The 20282-nt window shown below is 38.7% G+C and overlaps 1 protein-coding gene and 1 long non-coding RNA gene across 6 annotated transcripts in view; one reads left to right on the top strand and one right to left on the bottom strand.

The window, feature by feature from the left end:
• The window catches only part of LOC134337704 (uncharacterized), a 64864-nt gene extending 54733 nt beyond the window's left edge, over positions 1–10131 (top strand). Inside the window, exons 2-5 of the long non-coding RNA XR_010016047.1 lie at positions 537–578; positions 3476–3505; positions 9645–9690; positions 9998–10131. This is a non-coding gene — a long non-coding RNA (uncharacterized LOC134337704). The remainder of the gene's footprint in view (positions 1–536; positions 579–3475; positions 3506–9644; positions 9691–9997) is intronic.
• Positions 629–20282, bottom strand: part of ubr4 (ubiquitin protein ligase E3 component n-recognin 4) — a 203153-nt gene continuing 183499 nt past the window's right edge. For all 5 annotated transcript variants that reach the window (XM_063032895.1, XM_063032894.1, XM_063032896.1 and 2 more), the window contains 12 exons: positions 19396–19586; positions 18219–18392; positions 17420–17519; positions 15164–15382; positions 11440–11553; positions 11199–11341; positions 10033–10158; positions 8928–9122; positions 8625–8849; positions 3208–3298; positions 1807–1969; positions 629–1033 (listed from right to left, as the gene is read on the bottom strand). In XM_063032895.1, the coding sequence (XP_062888965.1) occupies positions 969–1033; positions 1807–1969; positions 3208–3298; positions 8625–8849; positions 8928–9122; positions 10033–10158; positions 11199–11341; positions 11440–11553; positions 15164–15382; positions 17420–17519; positions 18219–18392; positions 19396–19586 (1806 nt within the window). In that variant the 3' untranslated portion in view covers positions 629–968. The remainder of the gene's footprint in view (positions 1034–1806; positions 1970–3207; positions 3299–8624; positions 8850–8927; positions 9123–10032; positions 10159–11198; positions 11342–11439; positions 11554–15163; positions 15383–17419; positions 17520–18218; positions 18393–19395; positions 19587–20282) is intronic.

The raw sequence follows: 20282 nt of genomic DNA, 5'->3' as shown, positions 1-20282 counted from the left end.
TACAAAATCCTGCGAAAGAGAGTACCTTTTCATACAGCACAATGGAACATAACCACTAATCAACTTGGTACAAACAATGGATTCAAAGGACATCAAGATTTGAAGTTTAAGATGGATTGAGATTACCAGAATCTCCTAAAGATGGATAAAGTTCATTCTCCAAGTCAGTGAAATTGAAGACAAGTTAAACTTTGTGTGATCAGACTGGCTTGATGAAGAGAGAAAAGCTAACATTTCAGATCAATGAACTTTAATTATTCATTAGTAAAAGTGTGTTTATTTGCAAATTTATTCTGCCAAAGCTGAAACATCAGCTTGTTCAGAATTAAAGGCACAGATTGTTTTAACTATTTCAAATGTTAATCTAACTCAGGCATTCCTTGTTTTTTTTAAAAAATATAGTTTTAATGGATTTGTTCCCTTGCATGAGTTTTAATGAGGGTAACACGTCAGTATTTATTGCTGGTACTCAGTTCTTCATTTTGTGCTTTTTTCCTTATGAAAATTAATTTTGCCATTCACCTTTCCATTTACAGGTAAATCTCAACCAAAAATGAAATGAGATGGAACTGCACAAGGTCAGTCTGTTTCAACAATGAATCACTTCAGAGATTGACAACAAAAGGAGAATCATGATTTAATTTTATTGGATGTAATAATGAACCAGAGTTTTCGCATAACATTTAAATTGGTGTCTTGTTTCACTGAAGTACTGGATACAAGAACAAAATAGGAATTTAAACCAAATGTACTTCATGCAGTCAGGCTAAACGACCATTACTTTGTACACGTTAAAATCTTAAATCCAGAACAATCACACAGAAAAAAGTAGTAACTAAATAAGCATTGCTGAAGAACTGAGCCTAAAATTAATTTCAATCATTTCAGAAGTGAAAATTCAAACTCAGTATTTCTAAAAGTACAGTTAAATATTTGCTTTGTTTTAAAGCAGATTAACTTGGAACATTCTAGGGAACAGAGTTAAAGAGATCTTTCAGGAAATTGTCAGGATCTTCAATTTCTGATAAGAGACCTAAAGAAAGTGAATACAAGATAAATCTTTTATTAGGTAGCCACTGCAGGAGTTGACAAGTTGAAAATACAACAATATTTATTTATTTATTGACAGAAAATGTGGAATAAGCCTTTCAGGTCCTTTCAGCCATGTTGCCCAGCAACTGCCAGTGTAACCAAGCCCAATCACGGGACAATTTACAATGACCAACTAACCTACCAACTGGTATATCTTTGGAATGTGGGAGGAAACTGAAGCATCCAGGGGCAGCCCACACAGTCGCTGGAAGAACGTACAAACTCCTTACATATAGCAGCTCCAAATAAACTTGGGTCGCTGGTACTGTAGAGCGTTGTGCTAACCACCACGCCACTGTACCACCCTGAAACAAACTTTGAAAAGTAGGGACTGAGGTAGGGGATTGAAGCATGGGGACTGAAAGCAAGTCTCTCCTTATAGCATGGCACAGATTGCCAGATATTTTACTTATGGCATTTTAAGGTATAGTTGTTTGCCCACAATACAATTTTATTGAGAATCACATTATTTTATTGAGAAACACATTCTGACTGGAAAGAGAATCTGAAAGTAAAAGCAAAGATTCATATTTTTCTCTCTCTGAATCCATAATCCATTAGAAAATGAACTATTGCTGGGTTTCAGTCGTGAAGACTTTCATGGTGCGTGTTTCAGACTGAATGTGTATTTGAGAGCTTGGTATTAGTTTGCACTTGTTACTATGTTGAAGTGGAGGGAGGCAATAACTACATCATACTTATTTAAATACCAACCTGCAGCATCTAGGAATTCAGCAAAGGATTCAGCAGTCATGAATTCATCCTGGAAAATTCTGAGGGATCTTTCTGTTGTCTCATAAATCGGCATGTCATTGTGTCGAATGTATTCAGCAAGAGAGTAAGACCAGCCACCCTCTGTGTTACTTGTTGGAACCTTCTGTAGTGGTAAAGTAAAACATGACTTTGAAAAATTTTACAATGCAATATAAATGTTATCAATGTAACTTATTTGTAATGATGCAGAAGGCATAAAGTTTGCAAATTGAGAAAAAAATCAAATACTGTGGATTACAGTTAATTGGGCCATCAGTGATTTGGGGCAGCCATTTATTTGGGACAACTATTAAAGAACAAAAACAAATTTAAAAAAGCCAGATTCCCTTAATTTATTTGGGAAGTTATGCTGCTTAATTGGGGCTGGAGATTGTTACTGAAGTTTCCAACTAGTATCAGCTGCATGCTTTATGTGGTTGTTAAGACACTACACCATGCTTCGAGCAAAGTTTTTAAATACCGTTAGTTGTGTGTGTTTGAGTTCAAAAATCATTTTCTTGCTGATGGTTTGTGAGAAATAGGCAGTTAGACAATTCAGAACCGTTTTGGTCACTGCGTTTTCAAGCATTGAGGCTTGCAGATGTTAGAAATGGCTGGGAGTGAAAATGAAATGATTTCACTACTTTTACACGTTAGGAACTACCAAGATTTGAAGGAATTGACTATCACCTTGAACGTTACAATGAAAATGACGACTTGGAGGATGCAATCGTTGAAAGAGTTGGATGAAGGCAGTCCATTTACAGTGATTTTGTTCATGTACAGTCAATCTAAAGAACATGGCAGTACACACCGGATTAATTCCTCCATTGATAACTATTAGGAACTAATACAGTTTTATAGTACTGTATTGATAGTGTTCTAATTTGTTCTGATTTTCATTTAAAACATAATTTGTTACTCAGTTAAATAGCAGTTTATCTTTTTTATACCATTTTAATTATTTCCGTGAAACGTGAGCTAATTGGGACAGCTGCTTAATTGGGCCAAAATGTACTGGTCCCGATGTATTCCAAATAACTGCAATCCACTGTACCAATAAGTGTATGATTAATATGCTTGAGCAAAGGATCACAATTCTATCATAAAAATATCCTCATCCCAACCTCAATTATTCAACTCAAACACCACTGACTGTATTTCCAGCTTGGTGTTAAAACTGTGGAAACTAGATTTACTTCCACAATAATTTTTATGTTACAAAAGCTTTGTGCGGAGTAACTGATTATTCCCATGCAAAAAGGTAAATCACAAAGTTCTGTCACTAGGATGGTCAAATTTAGTTCCACAAAGAACAGGTAAAGTTGACATATCTGGTGCCTGTACCAACAAATATCATACCTTGAAAATACCATAAATAAGGTCCACTAATCCCCAGCAGAGCAGTGCAGGCCGGTACACAGAGTATTCCTTCACCGTCTTGTCAGATAGTCTGAAAATTCATAGTATTTCATTAACAGAAAAGATTACTCCAAGAGATATAATTTTTAATATTTGTGCTTAGGAGAGAAGCATTAATAGAATTGATTCATGAAGTATCCCTTAATCTTTGGAAGAGGTTTAACTAACATAATCTGCATTGGTAATTGGGTGATCTTTTTCCTTGCAGTCTCTGGGCTTCAACTAGAAGTCACTAAATGTAAGTATTACAGTCAATTCAATTACTTTGATAGGCAGATTGTAAAATCCAAACAACAAAGTGAGGTTATGCAATAATAAAATTTTCCATTTACATCAGCGATACTTCTGACACCCTTCAGAAAACTGAAATCGAACAGTTTAATTTGCACAATGGTTGCCGATCTCTTTATACTACCATCTCCAGAAGGACAGCCTGAGGCTTTTTATTTTCCAGTGAACAGAAGGCCCTATATTCCCTTCCTTCACCGGTGGGTAGAACCTTTGCCCATGTGTTTGTGAGAATACGTGAAACCTCAGTTTTGTTCAACTCAGTCCACACACTAATTTTCTTTCCTGGTATAGCCCTGCTACATCAGGCTCTTGTCTTGTATCATTTTTGCTGCCAATTACCACATTTTCAAATGGTCCATTCCTGACTTCTCCCTGCCCACTTCCGGGGATAGGCTAAAAACCGGTAAGTACTGAAACATCAGACTGGCCCAGCTAACTTGACAATTTCTCCCATTCCTCTTTCTATTCTTGTAATCCTGACAATACAATTTTCCATACCAGCAGCTCATACAAGCCTTCTTTGGATTTTCTACTGCTACTTCCCTCTGGCATAGTTGAGAGCTGTTGGTATTTGCCGCTTGCTGTTTCTCGCACACTGGTTGTTGGTCTGGCTCGTTCGGTGCGGTCTATTGTATTTCTTGTGTTTACCCACAAGAAAGTGAAAGCATATGGAAACATATATACACTTTGACAATAAATTCTTTGACTTTGACCCTGGACTTAGCAATAAATTCAAAATCTCATATTATCAGCACTCCAACACTGGCATTGCAAATTTCCACTCTAGTGTTCTTCCTCAATTCCTTTGGGGTTTTCAGAGCAGTGCTTTGCATTTTATTACCTTGCACTACCATTCTTTTTATTGTTTTCTCCTGTTCTCCACCCCATTAATAGTCTCTGCCCCTCTGACACAGCTCGAGTGGTGTTTCCTACAGCTCAGACTACTTTGCACTGTTTTTCCCCTTCTAACTAATCTTACTTATCAACCAGACAGCTTCATAAACAGCTGATCACAATGACAATTTTTGGCCCCACTCAATCAGATTTCTTTTTTATTCTACTCTTTCCCCACCATCTCTACAACTTAACACAAACAGGTTTTCACTCCATTCTCAAACTGTTGAAGAGTCTTCAAGCTGAAAAACTCTTCTCTTTCCTCAGTTACGAAGCCTTACAGCATTTTTTATTTCAGATATCTAGCATGTAGTTTCTGAGTTTCATATCTTTATAACTAAAGCCATAAGACAAACAGTGGCATGCAAAAGTTTGGGCACCCCGGTCAAAATTTCTGTTACTGTGAATAGCTAAGCAAGTAAAAGTTGAACTGATTTCCAAAAGGCATAAAAAGTTAAAGATGACACATTTCTTTAATATTTTAAGAAAACTTATTTATTTCCATTTTTTACAGTTTCAAAGTAGCAAAAAAGGAAAAGGGTCCAAAGCAAAAGTTTGGGCACCCTGCATGGCAGTACTTAGTAACACCCCCTTTGGCAAGTATCACAGCTTGTAAATGCTTTCTGTAGCCAGCTAAGAGTCTTTCAATTCTTGTCTGGGGGTATTTTCGCCCATTCTTCCTTGCAAAGGTTTCTAGTTCTGTGAGATTCTTGTGCCATCTTGCGTGCAGTGCTCTTTTGAGGTCTATCCACAGATTCTCGATGATGTTTAGGTCAGGGGACTGTGAGGGCCATGGCAAAACTTTCAGCTTGCGCCTCTTGAGGTAGTCCATTGTGGATTTTGAGGTGTGTTTAGGATCATTATCTTGTTGTAGAAGCCATCCTCTTTTCATCTTAAGCTTTTTTTTTATACATACAGTGTGATGTTTGCTTCCAGAATTTGGTGGTATTTAATTGAATTCATTCTTCCCTCTACCAGTAAATGTTCCCCGTGCCACTGGCTGCAACAAAAGCCCAAAACATGATCGATCCACCCCCGTGCTTAACAGTTGGAGAGGTGTTCTTTTCATGAAATTCTGCACCCTTTTTTCTCCAAACATACCTTTGCTCATTGCAGCCAAAAAGTTCTATTCAAAAGGCTCAAAGGAACATCTAAACAAGCCTGATGCATTTTGGAAAAAAGTCCTGTGGACTGATGAAGATAAAATAGAACGTTTTGGCCGCAATGAGCAAAGGTATGTTTGGAGAAAAAAGGGTGCAGAATTTCATGAAAAGAACACCTCTCTCCAACTGTTAAGTACAGGGGTGGATCGATCATGCTTTGGACTTGTGTTGCAGCCAGTGGCACAGAGAATATTTCACTGGTAGAGGGAAGAATGAATTCAATTAAGTAGCAGCAAATTCTGGAAGCAAACATCACACCATCTGTAAAAAAAAAAGCTGAAGATGAAAAGGAGGATCGTTTCTACAACAGGATAATGATCCTAAACACACCTCAAAATCCACAATGGACTACCTCAAGAGGCGCAAGCTGAAGGTTTTGCCATGGCCCTCACAGTCCCCCGACCTAAACATCATCGAGAATCTGTGGATAGACCTCAAAAGAGCAGTGCATGCAAGATGGCCAGGAATCTCAGAACTAGAAGTCTTTTGCAAGGAAAAAATGGGTGGAAGTCCCCCAAACAGAATTGAAAGACTCTTAGCTGGCTACAGAAAGCATTTACAAGCTGTGAAACTTGCCAAATGGGGTGTTACTAAGTACTGCCATGCAGGGTGTCCAAACTTTCGCTTCGGGCCCTTTTCCTTTTTTGTTATTTTGAAACTGTAAAAGATGGAAATAAAAGTTTTCTTGCTTAAAATATTAAAGAAACGATGCCTTTTGGAAATCAGTTCAACTTTTACTCACTTAGCTATTCACAGTAACAGAAATTTTGACCAGGGGTGCCCAAACTTCTGTAAGAGCAGAATTAGGCCCACTGAATGTGCACCACTATTTGATGATGACCGATTTATTTTCCTTCTCAACTCCTGTCTTCTCCCTGTAACTTTTGACACCCTTACTAATCAAGAACCTGTCAACTTCCACTTTAAATATACCCAATGACTTGACAATGAATTACACAGATTCACCATCTTCTGGCTAAAGAAATTCCTCTTCATCTCCATTTTAAAGAGACATCCTTCTAATCTGAGGCAGTGTACTGATTCAACATATGAACAAGACCGTGAAAGTATAGATCACATAGAAGTCCATTATTTCAAAGCTTACTAAACTGGAAGTAAAAAACAGTCAACATGGATTTGTGCGTGGAAGGTCATGTTTGACAAATCTTATTGAATTATTTGATGAGGTTACTAGGAAAGTTGGCGAGGGTAAAATGGTGGATATTGTCTATATGGACTTCAGTAAGGCCTTTGACAAGGTTCCACACGGAAGGTTAGTTAGGAAGGTTCAATTGTTAGGCATTAATATCGAAGTAGTAAAATGGATTCAGCAGTGGCTGGATGGGAGATGCCTGACAGTAGTGGTGGATAACTGTGTGTCAGATTGGAGGACGGTGTGTAGCGGTGTGCCTCAGGGATCTGTACAGGGTTCAATGTTGTTTCTCATATATATTAATGATCTGGATGATGGGGTGGTAAATTGGATTAGTAAGCATGCAGATGAGACTAAGATAGGTGGCATTGTGGATAATGAAGTAGGTTTTCAAAGCTTGCATAGAGATTTAGGCCAGTTAGAAGAGTGGGCTGAAAGATGGCAGATGGAGTTTTAATGTTGAAAAATGTGAAGTGCTACATTTTGGTAGAACTAATCAAAATAGGACATACATGGTAAATGGTAGGGCATTGAAGAATACTGTAGAACAGAGGGATCTGGGAATAATGGTGCATAGTTCCCTGAAGGTGGAATCTCATGTGGATAGGGTGGTGAAGAAAGCTTTTGGTATGCTGGCCTTTATTAATCAGAGCATTGAGTATAGGAGTTGGGATGTAATGTTGAAATTGTACAAGGCATTGGTAAGGCCAAATTTGGAGTATTGTGTAGTTCTGGTCACCGAATTATAGGAAAGATGTCAATAAAATTGACAGAGTACAGAGGAGGTTTACTAAAATGTTGCCTGGGTTTCATCTCCTAAGTTACAGAGAAAGGTTGAACAAGTTAGGTCTTTATTCTTTGGAGCGTAGAAGGTTGAGAGGGGACTTGATAGAGGTGTTTACAATTATGAGGGGGATAGATAGAGTTGACGTGGATAGGCTTTTTCCATTGAGAATGGGGGAGATTCAAACAAGAGGACATGAGTTGAGAGTTAAAGGGCAAAAGTTTAGGGGTAACATGAGGGGGAACTTCTTTACTCAGAGAGTGGTAGCTGTGTGGAACGAGTTTCCAGCAGAAGTGGTTGAGGCAGGTTCGATGTTGTCATTTAAAGTTAAATTGGATAGCTATATGGACAGGAAGGGAATGGAGGGTTATGGACCGAGTGCAGGTCGGTGGGACTAGGTGAGAGTAGGAGTTTGGCACGGACTAGAAGGGCTGAGATGGCCTGTTTCCGTGCTGTAATTGTTATATGGTTATATGTTATATAAGTAAACATTTTGGAGAAGTCCTTTTTATAAGCTGGTAAGTATTTAAAATAATCTATGGAGTAATAGCTATGCACTTGCAAAATTTAAAACAATTTAATCTCATGCTGGAAGGTAAAGTAACAGAGATATAGACTTAAATAGGAGAGACATTTACTGAAGGAAAAGCTCCTAAGGCCCAGGGATTCCTTCTGACCTTTTACTGTATTGATTTCTATGTTTCAAAACAAAAACAATGCTTACATATAAACTAATATAATAAAAATTCCCCATACAACCTGAAGAACCAAGGAAACTTGAAAATTAAGATGTACAAAAATATCAGATGCTACTGGAATGTAAGCTGACTTGTTTGACTCAAGACTGATGATAACCTGGTCTTTCAAAAGATAATGGCCAAATCAGTTTCCTCAAAAAATAATGTTCATCTCCTTAGTAGACATAAAAACCAAATTAAAAACAGCATAAGTAATTAATGGAAATGTTTGAAATGCTCACTCAAGAAGCACATTTCAAAGTTGATGAGATCTGTAATGAAACAATTGTTAGTCATGAAAGCACAATCTTTGTTGACTATATTTGTTTTCTTACTTGTTGGAACCACTAGGCGATGCTTTCCTTGCTTGGGCAGTGACCAGGAGACGTTTTAGAAAATCAACACGAACAGCTTTCCATTTCTCGGGTGGGAAAACGTGCAGTGCCAAGACTGTAAAATAGTTTGCTCCATCCACCTCAAAAGCATTTTCAACCCATTTCTCCTTTGGCTGTTCCAAGAAACTTTGTAGATTTTTCTCTTCTCTTGACGTTGCCCGTGTCCTGTCATTTGATCGAACAATGTCGTTATATATTGTTATAAAATGGTGACAATTCAAATGAAGACTTTGTTGTACTTACGTGTTAAGGACATAGAGAACTGTGTGCATTATGTAAGGGATTAGATGGATGTTGCTCTCTCTGCCTCCACCACCAGTATCAACACTAAATGACTGTTCCATTGCAAAACGCAGGAAGAGTAGTTTAATATCATGAACATTTAGTTGGTAGGTGGGTTCACGCTGGCCAGTGCATTCTTGTAAGTAGGTGTTGTGTCTGAAATATGAAAGTATAGTACACTGTAAAAGAACTTCATTGTCATGCCAAACACCATAATTAATTTCAGGTAGTTACAGGACAGAAGCCAGTCAATGGATTTATCAAAATCATGAGCCACATAGCCTAACTAAAACTGCACACTATTCTTAGTAACAATATTCCTTGAAGAGTCATTGTGGTGGCATTCTTACCAATGAGAGATGTAGTTTCCTGAATACACATTCTGACAGGCACATTACTGCAGTATTAAGGAAAGTGCTGTTATGTTTGGAGGTTCCATCTACCTCTAAGCCTTTAGCTGCTATTGACATCATTTTATGGATAGGAATATTCCCCAAAACATAATCCATTAGCCATCAAGGGATCTTATGAATGGGATGAATGAGATTTTGAGTGAAAATTAGCTACTTCTTAAATTTTCCCAAAAAACAAATTATATTTTAAAATAATCTAAAAAGCTCTGAAGCCAAAATTATTTAAGGTACTTTACTATGTACGCACTTTTTCTTTCCTTTGCAGGAAACCATTTAATTACATTCAAGCGTGGTTCAACAGAAGGTTTGAGGTGGAATATTCTACTTTATTGTGTGAAGACCTAATCCTGTTATTCCATCTGTTATATATATTTATTTTCTAATCAAAGTCCAGTCATTTAAAAGCCACAATTTAATAGGCATACTCTGCATATTATTTACAAATTACGAATTGCCTTTTATTCTGAATGGAACTGTATTTGCTATGTGTCTTTCAACCTTTTATGAATTACTGCATTTTGCACAAACTTCAGCACGATTTCCCAAATGTAGCATAATCAGAAAATTTCCATCACCTTTCTTATATTCTAATTTTATCATATTCTAATTTAATTCCAGGGAATATTTCAGATTGAAGATTTTCACAGCCTTACCTTGCCAAACATGTAGCAAATGCAGATTCTGGTACATGTGGACCCCACACAGGAAGCAATCCATTACACTTGGTGTTTGCATTTTGTAACGCAGCGCTTTCCCACTCCTCTCGACCACGTGCCAACCTAAAAGAATTTATTCACGAAAATCAACCAGATCAATATTCACAATAAATTACTGAAATCAATCTCATTGAGCTAGTAAATTAATTCACAAATGTGATGCCTTATCCATAATTAACTCTTACAAGTAAAACTGTATCATTATGGAAATGAAAAAAAAATCTTAAAATTGGTTTCAGGAGATGGCACTTGCAATTAATTTGAATTTAATTTGTTCCAGGAAGCAAATAAACGGAAGTTTTAAAGAGGATAATTTAAACAGAGTATTATTAATTGCTGAAAAAAAATCTTTGGCCAGGTTCTATTCTACTTGGAAAATGAGAAATTATTTTATAGTTAAATATAAAGCCACACCATTATGGACCATCTTTCATAAGATGGAACAAAAGTTCTTTAAAACACCAGCAAATAATACTCTACCAATGATTATAAAGAAAAGTTATAGAGATGTACAGAATCTAAATATTTACTGGAAGATCTTCTTTTCATCTTTAACTACTTGGGGCAGAATTTCTTATATTGACCATCTCGGGTCAGAGGAGACTTTGGTACAGCACAACCAATTCTCTGCTCAATAATTTGAACAAGAAACCAGCTGAGGTCCCCTAACAAAATCAATTCTCCCTGTCCAATTAGTGACATAGCTGCTGAGCTAATCAGATCTAGGTACAGGAACAAAAATTGCTAGGTTAAGATTTTAAGATCATTGCATTATTTGAATAAGTGTTTTTATTTAAACTATATTATTTCAGAACAGATCTATTGCTGCAGCTATGGTGGATTTGAAGGCTGTAGTATCAGTGCTTTCCACAAGGTTTCTACCTCTACAGCTTGGAAATAATTATCTGTTCTTTTGAATATTTTAATGGATTTTTCTTCCAATACTGCTGATCAGACACACCAAATACACAGAAGTCAGGTACCAATCTTTCATTTGCACCCTTTTGGTGGTGAACTTCTACCTCCCTTACCATCGGATGTAGTTCTACAAAACTTACAATATGATATCAATCTGGCGTGGGAATAAGAAAATGTAAAATTACCTGACAGCAGCAAGATGGCAATCATAGTGGACAATATTAAAATGTGAGACGGTACTGTATCCCTGCTGTTTCCGTGGTTTGTTTTCGAATTCTTCAATTGCAACACGCTTTGTGAAGGTGTAAATCCCCAACACCTTGGTTGGCTACAATAGAGATGAAGAATCATTATTTTTTTTACTGTAAAAGGGGTGACTTCCACACCATGAAACTGTACTGTAGTTACTTGACAAAGTTGGCTTACCTGAAATTTATAACCTTCACGGCAAATGCAGCAGGTCAAGCCTGGTTCCTCAATCAGTTCTTCCATCTGCTTCAGTAATGTTGTTGTGGTGACCACCTGGCCTTTTTCATTCGTCTGTTGGGCAAGAAACAAAATCATGAGAATTATCATAGTGATAGTGTGTGTAAAACTTTTGTAAAATAACTTTACTTGCCCAATTTGACAGAAGGGACTGTATGAAATTGCAGTTAAAAACACCTTTCCAGATGCCCCAAAGCACATCAGCAACTAGTTATTTCTAGTCAAATCAGCAATGAAATGAAGGACTATTTAACGTGTTTCAGTTACGTGAATTGTGCAATAAATAACTCATCTACTCCACAAAGAGAACTGCAGGATATTTACATCCTTTTGAAAGATTACAGGCTCATTTGAAAATCATCAGTCCTGATGGTTAGCATGGATCATATGTCATGAGGTTTGAACCCAAAATCTGAGTTAGAGCTGACGTCTATGAAACCAAGATGCTCTTCTGCAAAAACAATGCCCGAGTTTCTACAACTCCAAGCTCCATCTCACTTCCCCACATACATTAAATGGTAATAACAACAATTAAACAGGCACTGCCCTTGATAGTCAAGATTCAAAATCCTGTGCAGAAATGTTTCCACTTCTCACTTCTACCTTGATTGACCTCGTCCACTGAGACTATGAATCCCAATTCAAGCCTGAAAAATCAGCCTCTGAGCATCAGCCTTGCCATGCCCTCCACAAATTTTATTATGTTTTTATTTTATTGAGATACAGTGCAGAGTAGGCTCTTCCGACCCTTCCAGCCGCACTGCTCAGCAACACCCGGTTTAACCCGAGCCTCATCACGGGATGAGTTACAACCTACCAACCGGTACACCTTTGGAATGTGGAAGGAAACCAGAGCACTTGATGTGGACATGGGGAGAACGTACAATCTCCTTGCAGGCAGTTATGTATTTCGATGCGATCACTGAGTACGAGCCCACTTTGCTTAAATGAAGTTAAGGAAGGCACAGTCGTGATGCAATTTCTTTCTTGCAGCTCCAGTGTTCAGTTCTGGGATCACTTTTACTTGTGGTGCATAATGATAATTTGAATGTAAATGGTCTCACAACTTCACAAAACAAATTAAAGTGGCAGCTGTAATAAATCACACTCAGGACTAAAGGCAAGGTGCAAAAAAATGGAGAAATGGGAAAATGCTCCAGCTGGAATTTAAAGTCGGTTCATACTAATCAAGAAGATGAGCAATAATAGTAGAATGGACAGATTTGTAAAAGCAGACTCATAGGATTTAAAATTAGCATCACCATTGTAAAAAAAAAATCCCAAATTAAATGGTATGCAAATTATAATTGAGATATAATTTGAATTTACATAAAGCTCAGTGGAGTGTGATTTTGGACTCCTTGAACTTGGGACACTGAAGTAATATTCGCTCAGACATGTTCATCGTGAGGATATATCACCTGTTATTGACTGAGGGAAAGACCATTTAATAATAGGTCCCCAAGTATGGGCAGGGACTGAAGATTGCCGCACCAGAAGTGAGGACCAAGAAGGTATGGACCAAGAGGCACAGGAGAGCTTACAGGACTGCTTTGAATCAGTGGACTGGACTGTAGTCAGGGAGCCATCTTCGAGCCTGGATGAGTATGCCATGGTTGTCATTGACTTCATTAAAACCTGTGTGGATGAGTGTGCACCTACAAAAACTTACTGTACATTCCCAAACCAAAAGCTGCGGATGAACCAGGAGGTTCGTAGTCTGCTGAGGGTTAAACAGGTGGCATTCAAGTCTGGCAATCCAGGTCTGTACAAGAAAATCAGGTATGACTTGCGGAGGGCTATTTCAAGAGCTAAGAAACAATTCTGAGAGAGGTTGGAGGTGACGTTGGATCCACGTTAACTCTGGCAGGGTTTGCAGGACATTATTTCCTACAAAGCAAAACCCAACGTCAGGAATGGTATTGATGCTTCATAACCAGATGAGCTCAATGTCTTTTATGCTTACTGTGAAAGTGAGAATAAAACCACAGCTATGAGAATCCCTGCAGCACCTGGTGACCCTGTGATCTCGGTCTTGGAGGCCGATGTCAGGCTGTCTTTCAGGAGGGTAAATCCCTGAAAGGCAGCAGGGCCCAATAGAGTACCTGGTAAAGCTCTGAAAACTTGTACCAAAAAACTGGCAGAGGTATTCAAAAACATTTTCAACCTCTCATTACTACAGTGGGAAGTTCTCACCTGCTTCAAAAGGGCGACAATTATACCAGTGCCCAAGAAGAGGAGTGTGAGCTGCCTTAATGATGAGTAGCACTCACATCTACAACGATGAAATGTTTTGAGAGGTTGGGCATAGTTAGGATCAATTCCTATCTCAGTAAGGACCTGAACCCATTGCAATTTGCCTATCATAATAGATCTATGGCGGACACAATCTCAATTTTTCTCCATGCAGCCTTGGATCACCTGGACAATACAAGTGCCAATGCCAGGATGCTGTTTATTGACAATAGCTCAGCGTTTTAACACCATCATTCCTACGGTCCTGATCGGAAAACTACGGCACCTGGGCCTCTGTACCTCCCTCTGCAACTGGATCCTTGACTTCCTAACCGGAAAACCACAATCTGTGCAGAATGGAAACAGTATATCCACCTCGCTGACAATCAACACTGGTGCACCTCAGGGATGTGTGCTTAGCCCACTGTTCTACTCTCTCTACACCTTGACCGTGTGGCTAGGTGGAGCTTAAATGCAACCTAGAAGTTTGCTGATAATAAAACCATTGTTGGCAGAATCTCAGATGGTGATGAGAGGGCGTACAGGAGCGAGATATACCACCCTGTTCAGAAGTGCCGTAGCAACAACCTTGCAAGAACTGATTGTGGATTTCAGAAAGGGTAAGACGAAGGAACACAAACCAATCCTCATAGAAGGATTGGAAGTGGAGAGGGTGAGCAATTTCAAGTTCCTGGGTGTCAATGTCTCTGAGGACCAAACCTGGTCACAACATACTGAAGCAGCTATAAAGGAGGCAAGACAGCAGGTATATTTCATTAGGAGTTTCAGGAGATTTGCTTTGTCACCTAGGACACTTGAAAACTTCTATAAATGTACTGTGGAGAGCATTCTGATTGGTTGCATCACTGTCTGGTATGGGATGGAGGGGGCAAGGCTACTGCACAGATCGAAGTAAGTTGCGGATAATTGTAAAAGTAGTCAGCTCCATCATGGGTACCAGCCTCCGTAGTACCCAATCCATTTTCAAGGAGCGGTGCCCTAGGAAGATGACATCCATCATTAAGGAACCCCACCACCAGGACGTGCCCTGTTGGGAAGGAGGTACAGAAGCCTGAGGGCACACACTCAGCGATTCAGGAACAGCTTCTTCCCCTCTGCCATCTGATTTCTAAATGGACATTGAGCCCATGGACACTACCTCACTACTTTTTTACTTCTGTTGTTTTTGCACTATTTATTTTAACTATATATGTATATTTAACTCAGTTTTTTTTCCCCTCTGTATTATCATGTATTTCATTGTACTGCTGCTGTAAAGTTAACTAATTTCACAACATATGCCGGTGATATTAAACCTGATTTTGAAAAGGATGTCAGGACTGTGAAGAAAGAACTGGAATATCATCCAACTTCTTAAATGGAAACAGGCAGTAATATGTTTACATAAGCGGTGGCCATATGCATTTACCGTCATTCCAAGCGTGCCCAATGCTTTCTGCCGCATAGCCATTGCCATTCGTTTCTTTTCTGCCCGTGTCTCTTTTCGTGCTGCTTCAATTTTCCTGTTGACCTCTGGGTGTTCCCGCAGGGCTTCCAGCAGGTTTTCAGCCAGAGTCCCAATGCCTTCATCACTGGAAACCTGCTCCAATTTATGCAAGTTTGTGATGGAGTCCATTCCAATTAACATCTGAAAACACACAGTACGCCAAAGAAAAATTACTGTAGGTATTACTGAAAACTTGGCAGCAAAGGTCAGAAAATTGTGGACTCAGAGACCTGCTTTTCTGACAAATTTTTATCATTTATTGGATGATTTTTATCATCTGGAGTTCTATGTGATCTCCCCCTCAGATTAATCTACTCACCCTGAGGAATAACACAGAAAAAAGCTTTTGCAGGCACAATATTCAAGATGCATAAATAACCAGGATCTAGTAAATACACAGATTACACAGGCCATCTGGTAGTGATAAGGGATAGAACAATGTTTACGACATGCAGCTATAAAAATTCAAGTTCCACTCCTAGCAATTTATGGGCTTGCATCAACATGCTTATGGTGCTGCACTGCTCCAAAACTTCACCACAGTAAGGGAAAGGAATGTGCTAGCTTCCCAGTTTCATTTCCACACACACCAATTTCATAATGAATGAATGAAGTTATCCTCTGGAGATTCATTCGCAAAATAATCACTTCAGAACAAAATCAAGGATTACAAAAGCACAATGCAAATGTCCATCAAGATCGATAGAATGACCAATATAATTTTCTTTGTCCATGTCTTTTTAACATATTTTTAAAAAAGCGTAATGAACAATATTCGTAGAAACTTGCATTTTTTGGAAACTGCACCTGAAGTCCGGCAAGAAACCATTTAACTCAAAGCAAATTCAGCCTCTAAATTCCTCTTGACAAGTCTAATTTTCTCTTTAGCAATAACCTATATAATTCAGACATTCTGCATATGGACCCCAATGTTGTGTGAACTGCCAACTGGCATGTTCTCTAATCTACTAAGCATGCATGCATGCATGTCCTTGTCTCTCTTGAGGTTATATTTTAAAAGCTATTCTGTATTTATTGTTACACTCAGTACCTTATCTTAAAGCTCTCATTTACCTTAGAAAGGCTGAAAATTCAAGTTTTCCATTGATTACTCCTTGGACAGAAGAAACTGTGACTCTTCCTTGCATTTACCATGTGGTCCAGGCAGTTTCACGATTACCAGAATGAACCAGAGTTCAGAGTCTTTAGATTATTTGAATATTTGCACATCACAGAAACCAATCTCCCGTCCTTGGACTCACCTTACACCGCACGCTGTCGAAGAAGTGCTGCCAGGATAATTAAGGACACGACCCACCCAGCCAACAGACTTTTTGTCCCCCTTCCATCTGGGAGAAGGCTCAGGAGCTTGAAGACTTGTACGGCCAGATTTAGGAACAGCTTCTTTCCAACTGTGATAAGACTGCTGAACGGATCCTGACCTGGATCTGGGCCGTACACTCCAAATATACAGACCTGCCTCTCGGTTTTTTTGCACTACCTTACTTCCCATTTTTCTATTTATGACTTATAATTTAAATTTTTAATATTTACTACTTTAAACTATTTTTAATATTTGTAATCCAGGGAGTGTGAAGCGGAGATTCAAATATCGCAGTGATGATTGTACATTCCAGTACTAATTGTTTGGCATCAAAAAGTATAAAGTATAAAAGTATACCACTACAGAATGGCAAGCCAAATGCCAAGTTTAAGTTCCACCATGACAGGTTGTGAAATTAAATTCCAAAATTCTAGGAGTTTGTGGGTGAATTACAAAGTGAAAGTAAAATCTCCAAGTTCATCAATGTCCTTTAAGAACAAGAACTTGTTGCCAGAGTTATCTGACCTATGTGTTACTCGTCTTTCCTTATGCAATTAATTGATCTAAGGGTAACTTGATGCATGTTAAATGTAGCCTTATTGCTGCCCACCTCCCAAAAACATGTCAAATATTGACAATATCTTTGGGATTACTGCCATGCAATCAGTCCGTGAGATCTGATCACTGACATCTTTTAAATTCCTTTAAGGGAGGTTGATTCTCCACAATACTTCATATTCTGCTTTATTAGAAACCAATCAACTAATTGCATCAAGATGGAAAAACAGCAAATACGTGAGCCAGGTATGCAATCACTCTAATAAAATGAACTGAAGGCAGGGCAAAAAACTTACTTGTGTGGGGGGGTGCTGCATAGCCAGTCCCCGCAGTAGGCGAAGAATAAAAGGAAGAGATGGTTTTGCTAAGAATTTCTTCCACACATCTGCATCAAGACTGTAAATAGCATAAACAGCATAAATGTTAAGAACTGGAAAAGAGTGGTTTCCAGATATTGTATAATTCTATGACCTGCACCTTCTTCCTGATGTACACTTGGTGGCCACTTTATAAGGTACTTCCCACACTTCGGTGGCCAATGAGTATATGTTCTGCTGCTGTAGCCCATCCACCTTAAAGGTTGACGTGTTGTGTGTTCAGAGATGCTCTTCTGCACACCACTGTTGCAGCAAGTGGTGATTTGGGTTACTGTCACCTTCCTGTTAGCTTGAACCAGTCTGGCCATTCTCCTCTGCCTTCTTTCATTATCAAGGTGTTTTCATCCATAGAACTGCTGCCCATTGCATGTTTTCTGCGCCATTCTCTGCAAACCCTAAACTTGAAAATTCCAGGAGATCAGCAGTTTCTGAGATACTCAAACCATCCCATCTGGCACCAGCAATCATTCCACAGTCAAAATCACTTGGATCACATTTCTTTGGAATAACAACTGAACCTCTTGACCATATCTGCATGCTTTTATGTTTTGACTTGCTACCACATGATTGGCTGATTAGATATTTGCATTAATGAGCAGGTGTACCAGTGTACCTAATAAAGTGGCCACTGGGTGTATATACAAAGACCCATTAATTTTGACCCCACTATTTTCCTATGACTGAAGCAAGCAATTAGTGTTGTTGAAATAAATCTTACTTCTTTGCACTTGGAATATGCTTCCGGATATATTCTAAAGCATTCTGGGTAATTCCCTTCTGCAGGATGAGGTCCTTCAATTGATGTCCATTGCTATTGTTTTTTATGCCTCCAGCAATTTTACAGAAACAATCCAGGAAAACCTTGTCATCTGTGTTATGCTCTTCATCATATCTAAGAACAGGGCAAGAATGATAAGAAAACTGAGGAAGAAAAGCTGAAAAACTGAAAAATATAGTGCTGTGTCTAATACTCAAATTTGGAAAAGAATCATTGTTATATGAGGAGGAGAAGATGGCGGCGCGACGCAGCGCGTGTGGCCTCTCCGGTGAATGATATCTGTAATCTGTTAAGTAGGGGACCGTGCACAATTCTGATTTGATGGAGACAGACGTGAGAGTACAGAGGAACATCTGGAAAACTTCTGAAATGTCCGCTTTGCTGCTGCTGCTACTGTGTGGTAACCAGAATCTCCGGAGCAGAAGGCCCCGAATCCTTGGCTTTACTTATTTCAGTGGCCGAGGCTAGGTCGAAGGCGCTCGGGAGGTTGTATTGGAGGGGCTGGTCAGAGACTCGGAGGACAGACTCAGTGTCGGCTGTGGTCGGCTGCTTCCAAGGCATCGGCAAGTTGACGGTGCCTGGAGGTTTATGGCAGGGACTTTCTCCCTTTTGCCACCTGCTATCGGGGACTCAGGAGTCGATCGACTCGGGGACTTTTGAGACTTTATTTACCGTGCCCATGGTTTGTTCTTCATCAAATTATGGTATTGCTTTGCACTGCTGTAACTATATGTTATAATTATGTGGTTCTGTCAGTGTTAGTCTTTGGTTTGTCCTGTTTTCTGTGATATCACTCCGGAGAAACATTGTATCATTTCTTAATACACGTATGCATTTCTAAATGACAATAAAAGAGGACTGAGTGTTCTCATAATCTAATCTAATCTGCAATCCAATAACAAGAAGACTATTTAAATATTTCAGCAGATAAAAATATCTTATTCATGTCAATTCTGAATCAAAAGAGCAAAAACAAGTTAATGGTTGCACCCTATTAAAATTGTAAGTGAATTATGTTAAATATTTAAGGTCTATGAAAAGCAGTTGGTTGTAGTGAATGACTAGTTTTTCTCACCACTGTAGCACCATAAATCAAAGTTGAGACTTGGTCACTTACTTGTCAAAATTACAGTAAGGTTTAAATCGATCAACAAGAATCTGCATTTTTTCTAATTCTCCGAAGGACAAGTACGGGATAATGCGCAGCAGTCCTTGGAGTACGCTTGGATTGGAACGGACAAACGTTGAAGTTATCTGGTCTAGCAACATCACTAATTGATCTTTGTCTCCTGTTAGCAGCAGGTTACCCTGCAAAAAATAGGTTTAATGACAAAAATTTAATCACAGACAAAATAGTTCTATGATTAGAGGTTATTATTATAATCTCATAGGCTATATAGAAACGATAAAAGTGCTGAACATCTTAACGTACTGTATCATCTGCATCATGTTCCCTCACAACCTTGATTCTAATTTATGACTTTTGAAGTGAACTTCCTTTGCTTTGTGTATTCCCTGCTGTACCTGCGGGATACATCAACACTCCTTTTCTCTTCATTCTTACACAGCTAATATTATCTTATAGTATTGAATAATGTTTTTCATCTACACTATTGCCACAAGCTTTTACATTTTTGCCTCTTTTCTCCTTGTACCACAATGATTAACTATCATTTGCAATTGGCATTACAAGTTGAAAGAAATAACATTTCTTCCAATTTAATATAGACCAACTTGAACTACATCAGCTCCCACTTGCTTCTACTCTTCAAACTCCCATGTTATTTAACATAAAGCCTTGTGGCAGGGCATATTTACCTGAAGCATGTTTCACTTCTTTGCAACAGTTCAGTAACCACGACTGCTTGATTTCATCTGCAGAATATTGCTCCTCTCCACCTCGATTTCTCCTCAATGACACCATTCTACCTTCCATGATTTCTCCTGTGGCCTCACTACCCAACTGCCCCAAACTCCATCCTCCAATAAACTGCCATACATTCA

This window comes from Mobula hypostoma, chromosome 25, assembly GCF_963921235.1.
Source record: "Mobula hypostoma chromosome 25, sMobHyp1.1, whole genome shotgun sequence".
NCBI lineage: Eukaryota > Metazoa > Chordata > Chondrichthyes > Myliobatiformes > Myliobatidae > Mobula > Mobula hypostoma.
The sequence above is the reverse complement of the archived record's forward strand: the minus strand, read 5'-3'. Positions and strand labels throughout refer to the sequence as shown.